The 6,384-nt window shown below is 40.7% G+C and overlaps 1 protein-coding gene across 1 annotated transcript; it reads left to right on the top strand.

Annotated features, from left to right (window-relative positions):
* Positions 1-340: 340 nt before the first annotated feature.
* LOC127661360 (hepatocyte nuclear factor 6-like) lies at positions 341-6,083 on the top strand. Its single transcript, XM_052152008.1, has 2 exons — positions 341-1,607; positions 5,382-6,083. Exons 1-2 carry the CDS (start codon positions 527-529, stop codon positions 5,672-5,674), a joined length of 1,374 nt encoding a protein of 457 aa, XP_052007968.1. The 5' UTR covers positions 341-526; the 3' UTR covers positions 5,675-6,083.
* The last annotated feature ends 301 nt before the right edge of the window (positions 6,084-6,384 follow it).

The following is a 6,384-nucleotide window of genomic DNA, read 5'->3' as shown; positions in this document are numbered from 1 at the left end:
TGTTGATAAATGTGCTTCTTCTTTTTTCTTCTTTTTTAACGGTTAATGTGAAGTTGATCATGCTATTTACACAGGATAATAGGGTGCAACTTCTTTAATAAGCGACGTCAGAGGAGACGAGTGAAGCGCGTGTCTGCTGGCTGTGTATCATCATCCCCCGTCGTGGGAGGGGACGCGCGCAGTGAGCGCGCATGCGCGTGCGTGTGGCGCAGCGCTCGCTGAAGAAAGCGAAACAACAGCAGACATGGCAAGAGATGGCGAGGGACGCGAGCACACTGACACCATGCACTGCTGAAAGGACGGGGGCCTTAACATTTCTCTACCAAAGCGTTCGGAAAAATAACAAAACTTTATAAAATATAGGGGGGAGGGGGATGGGGTAGAAAAAATATTTTTTAAAAAGGCAAGAATTTTACTCGAGGCAAAATAAAAAAAAAAAATAGCTTAACTTTTCTAATGAGAGCACTTCTCTGGACGCGGCTCCGCTATATCAGATAGATGATTTGTCCACACGCCTGCACGTACCATGAACGCCCAGCTGTCGATGGAGAACATTGGCGATCTGCACGGAGTGAGCCATGATTCGGTCCACAGCGCGGCGGATCTGATGACCGGAGACGGGTCTCATCACAGAAGCCATCGGAGCAGTCTGTCAGCCCATGCGCGCTCCATGGGCATGGCGTCGATCCTGGACAGCGGCGACTATCATCATCACCACCGGCCCCCGGAGCACCCCGGGCTCGCCACCCACCTGCACCCGGCCATGAGCATGGCATGCGAGGCTCCCCCCGGGATGAGCATGAGCAGCACCTACACCACCCTCACTCCGCTGCAGCCCTTGCCCCCCATTTCCACCGTGTCGGACAAATTCCCCCATCACCACCATCACCATCACCACCACCATCATCACCCGCACCAAAGGCTCCCGGGCAACGTCAGCGGGAGCTTCACCTTGATGAGGGACGACAGGGGTCTGGCCCCGATGAACAACCTCTACTCGCCCTACCACAAGGACATGGCCAGCATGGGGCAGAGCCTGTCGCCTCTTTCGGGGTCCGGACTGAGCGGCATCCACAACTCCCAGCAGGGGCTGCCGCCCTACGCGCACCCCGGGGCGACTATGCCCTCCGAGAAGATGCTCACCCCCAATGGATTCGAGGCGCACCACCCCGCCATGCTGGCCCGGCACGGGGAGCAGCACATGAGCGCGTCCTCGGCGAGCATGGTGCAGATCAACGGCATCCACCATCACCCTCACGGCCATCTGAACGCCCAGGGCCACGGGCAGGTGCTGGGCTCCACGCGGGAACAGAGCCACTCCTCTGCGCCGGGATCGCAGCTCAACAACAGCAGCAATTCGGGCCAGATGGAAGAGGTCAATACCAAAGAAGTGGCCCAAAGGATCACCACTGAACTAAAACGGTACAGCATACCCCAGGCCATCTTCGCGCAGAGGGTGCTGTGCCGCTCGCAGGGGACGCTTTCGGACCTGCTCCGGAACCCTAAGCCCTGGAGCAAGCTTAAGTCTGGCCGGGAGACCTTTCGCAGGATGTGGAAATGGTTGCAGGAGCCTGAGTTCCAGAGAATGTCCGCGCTCAGGCTCGCAGGTGAGAGAACAATAGGTAATACACACTTCTTCTCTTCTCCTGTCTGGATCACTCTCATTTCATTCTACAATCTACGTTTCTACCGAGCTCACTTTTTAGGCTGTGCAGTTGTATTCGTTTATTGTGTGTCTTTTTGTTTTATATTGATACCTTCAAACTTGCGTTCTCGATGCATAATATTGATCGCCTGGGTAAAGTGATCCCGCGTGGCCATAAATCGTTGGAAATGGGGTTGTTTTGGCTTGCTTGTTTGTTTCGGGCTATTTAAAGATCTTACAACATATACATACAAACATGGTCCGACAGAAATAGATTGTGATCAGAAATGCGCGTATGGAAAGCATCGGTGGCCACAGTGCCATTGTCTCCATGTGGAAATGGATACAGTACGAGGGTTCCAATGTCCAGCTGTCCATGCGCCACGCTTATGGCCATTATCTAGACATCTTTCTTTATTCTTAAATAGATCTGCACGTTACGTTCAAATAGAGTCACGTCTAGAGAATACAATTCGCGTTAGAACTGATGTGTGTAAATATGCAGAAAACCGTGTTGGGGTTTTTGTGCGCCACTGAAATGGGTTCTGAATCCGTGTCGCAGTGTGTCTTTTCAGTCCACTGTTGGGGTCTCTTCATCTGTTGTCCAGCTCCAGTGACGTGTCCTCTGTGTAGGTTTTCTTAATTAACTGATTGGGGCTTCATTCGTTTGCCTCACGAGTAGATTAGAATCAATTGGCGGGCGGCTTTGGGGGACAATGATCCTTTTAAATTAGCAGCTAAAAAACAGAGCATCTCTCTTTTATTTTATTTTTCACACACTCAATCGTGAATGTCATTACACATATTAGAGTGAGGAATTAATTCATGCATGCAATAAAAAGCTGCAATTAAAGAAAATGCATTAAAATGTACTTTTACTTCTCGTGGCAAAATGTGCATTAAAATGATGAAAAGTGTGTGTGTGTGTATATTTACATTTGCCCTTTATCTGTGTGTTAGCTTACGTGTATATTGCTCGTTATTTCACATTCTAAGTTAAAATTCTATTTTTCAAAATAGACGTTTCGGTTGTTGTTGTTCATATTTCAATGTCAGGGCAAAATGCGAAAGTGTTGTGAGGTTTGGCTGAGTTTGTTTTGTTTGACTCAGATTCCGTATTTGCTATAAATATTTTATTTATTTATTTATTTATTTATTTATTTTGGTGTTATATTTAGTATAAATAGTCTAAATACTTTTTAATGGGCCTAAATATTAGAATTTATGTCAGAACATTTCAATGCCCACACGTTTCTGTAAATAACGGGTTATTATTTTCATAAAATGCATTTTAATGTGTTGCGTTTTATCCAGGTTTTCCTTTTGTCGTTACCGATATGTTTAAAAAAGTTTTTATTGTGAATAATAATAATAATAATAATAATAATTTTTCTTTTTTGATTAGGCTACATGTTAATTTGATTAAGTTTCCTTTGATTTAGTAAGATTATTTTCTTATTCTGTTAAGTGAGGCTATATTTTTAAGAGTGAATGTTCAGATAGCATGTATATTATTGATTAATTGAGGGTATGTGATCGGCCTACTGAGAGGTAAATATAGAATTGGTATATTGATTCGACAAATTCAGTTCCTTCTCCTTTCTCTTAGTAATGTAAGACAGTAGCTCATTCAGCAGTCAGCACTCTTTCACATCACATCACAGCTCTTACAGCTAATGTTTAACCTATAGTTGCATATGATGAGGATTTGTCATTTTTTTAGGAACACACTGAAGTCATCCTTGTCTTATTTCATTAGAAAAAGAAACACAAAAATGAGATTGTCCTCGTGATCCTCATTAAATCTAAATAGTTCTTGCGTGAAGTTCATAAAAACTGAGTTTAGCTAAACAATATTGATTAACATAATTTATTGTTTCTAATAGTTTTATTTGTGGCAACAAATTGGCGTTTGAAACTCTAGGCACCCTGTAAACTTTACAGTGTAAAGAAACTGCCTAATCATATTTTATATATATGTATAGGCTATATATAATAATAATAATTAAAAAAAAAAAAAAAAAACATTGGCAATTTATAACATTTACGTGGCAGATTGGGTCATTTTGCATTGAAATATTTTGCTATTTAACTGTATAAACATATTTATACAGAGGCTTATTATATAAGTCTAGGCTGTTTGTAAACTGCAAGTGTCTGAACTGAAATATGAATGCATTTTCGGTAACACCGATAACTATAATAACTATATTATACAGGATAATTCTATAATGCTTAACAGACAACAAGTACATTCAAACAGAGACTGACATATATTTTTACATATATTCATATTTTAATATAGGTCTGCATTTATTATTGATCTGTTAGGCTATTTTATTATTATATCATGTTATATAGCCTATATACCTATATAATATATGTTAATGACTACATCAGGTATTATATTGTATAAATTCATAGTCTTCGACCTGATCGAAAGATTGGTTGTGTTTTCCCTCTGTGATAGATGCTGGTGACACTGTTTGAAATAAGTGACCGTGGGCGCGCCCTCGTGTGCGCGCTTATCTGGCGCCTGTCTAATGATTTGCAGACAAACAGTATATGTGATGATCAATCGTGTTGAAGGATAAAGAGGTTCGCAGTTATTTCCCTGGGATTCCGCGTGGGTCTCGTCACAGTGGCCTTGTGCTTGAGCGCATGAAGGTTTTGATTTATGGCGCCTGATATCGAGCTCATTTACTTTTGTTAATTTTTACCCACAGTCTCAAACAGCCTTCCCGTATATGTATATATATATATATATATATATATATATATATATATATATATATATATATATATATATATATATATATATATATATATATATATTACGCGACTAGACAATATTTTAAAGGCGTATCGAAGGCTATTAAGAAAAAACAAAAGAGAGAAAGCTGTGATACATTTAGAATGAAATAATTTGCAATTATATATATATATATATATATATATATATATATATATATATATGTATATATATGTGTGTGTGTGTGTGTGTGTGTGTGTGTGTGTGTGTGTGTACGTAATATTTTAATATTTAAAAACTTATTTTAAATATGTAACACATGTATAGTCAATACATTCTAGCAATATTTAAATGAGAGTGTGCTTTGTGTTTGTAGCAGACAAAATATTGTGCAAAACATACCATAGAATGAGCTAGAGGGAAAGTGTGGTGCAGAATTGTCATTTAATCTATAAAATAAGACCATGTTCAGCTTAATATGTTGAAGGAAGCAGACTGTTGTCGCCCTCTGGCGGTTTCCTCAGTAACGGTTAAGCCACCCACGAGGATTATAAAACACACAAGGAGCTGAAGAAAAATCAGTATGCTATATATTTTATGCTATAAAAAATAGTAATGAGTTTGTAGTGTTGTTAATATATATATATATATTTACTGACAGCCTGAACGAGATTGGATTGGTTGCAGTAGTGCTTAATAATGCTTGTGTCTAGATTTAAGCACCAAGGACAGTTCCACCTAACAACAAAAGTACCAATAGCTTGTGCATTATAATGTCAATACACACCCTAATGATCGGTTTTGCTATTTGTTTTTACTCATTTGCTGGAATAATCATTTTTAGTGTCGGAAAACCCACTCACATCATCTCATTATAGATGAGTCTGCTTCAGAATGTTTCCCATCACGTCATTTCATATATGTTTGGCAAAGATTTGTGTATTTTATGACTAACTTTTGCATGTCAACCGTTTGTTCTTTCAGCGTGCAAGAGAAAGGAGCAGGAGCATGGTAAATGTGAGCGGGGGAGCCTCTCCAAGAAACCCCGGCTGGTCTTCACTGATGTCCAGCGTCGGACTTTACATGCAATATTCAAAGAAAACAAGCGTCCGCCCAAAGAGTTACAAATCACCATCTCTCAGCAGCTGGGCCTGGAGCTCACCACCGTCAGCAACTTCTTCATGAACGCGCGTCGACGGAGCCTCGATAAGTGGCTAGACGATTGCAGCTCCAACTCAGCCAACTCCTCCTCCTCTAGCACTTGTACCAAAGCATGATGGAGTAACGGCTGAATAATGGGGGAAATGACGGGGAAAAAACTTCGGTGGAAAAGCTTTAAACAAAGAAAACTTAACAAAAGACAATTTTAGACAGCGATTTGCCCTTAAAACTTGTACATTACCGATGTTTATAATATCCAAAGAAAACACCAAAGACTGCTTTGACCGCCATTTTGGACTTTGTTCGTTCGTTTATGTCTGACATACTACAACAAAGAGCAGTTACACTCCAATCACTGGTCATACGGCCATCATTTTTATATGAACAGTTGCTTTCAAGGACTTTTTCTCGTCAATGTTTAAACATTATCTCAAACCAGGAGTGATTGTTATGAACGCTGATGTCAGATTCTGTGACCACCGTCTGAAAACTTGACACGCGAGTGTAATGCCTGACGTCACATGCTCACCTGTGCGTTTTCAGACACCAAACATAATCAGGTGGTGTAGAATCTAGACAATGGTTGGCATCAATTTCACCCTCAGTATAGTGCTTTCTTCCTAATTGTTGGAAAAGTTACATAAGAGCCCAAAAATACACGTGCACTTGCCATCTTCACCTCTTATCAATCACAGATGGTAAAACCAAAGACACACGTGTATTTTGTTATTTAAATCAACCCAAACTATGTTGATTCCCTCTCATCAGAGCCCCTTTGACTGTTTAAATCAGGAGTAAACGTGTTTCAGGAGTAAACGTATAATCC

Source organism: Xyrauchen texanus, chromosome 21 (assembly GCF_025860055.1).
Source record: "Xyrauchen texanus isolate HMW12.3.18 chromosome 21, RBS_HiC_50CHRs, whole genome shotgun sequence".
In the NCBI taxonomy this organism is placed as follows: Eukaryota; Metazoa; Chordata; class Actinopteri; order Cypriniformes; family Catostomidae; genus Xyrauchen; species Xyrauchen texanus.
This window is presented reverse-complemented; position numbering and strand designations above follow the sequence as displayed.

Excerpts from the sequence above, each read along its gene's own strand:
- LOC127661360 (XM_052152008.1), top strand. The coding sequence starts at position 527 with ATGAACGCCCAGCTGTCGATGGAGAACATTGGCGATCTGCACGGAGTG. Across the intron at positions 1,608-5,381 it reads GTCCGCGCTCAGGCTCGCAG|CGTGCAAGAGAAAGGAGCAG; the intron begins GTGAGAGAACAA and ends TTGTTCTTTCAG.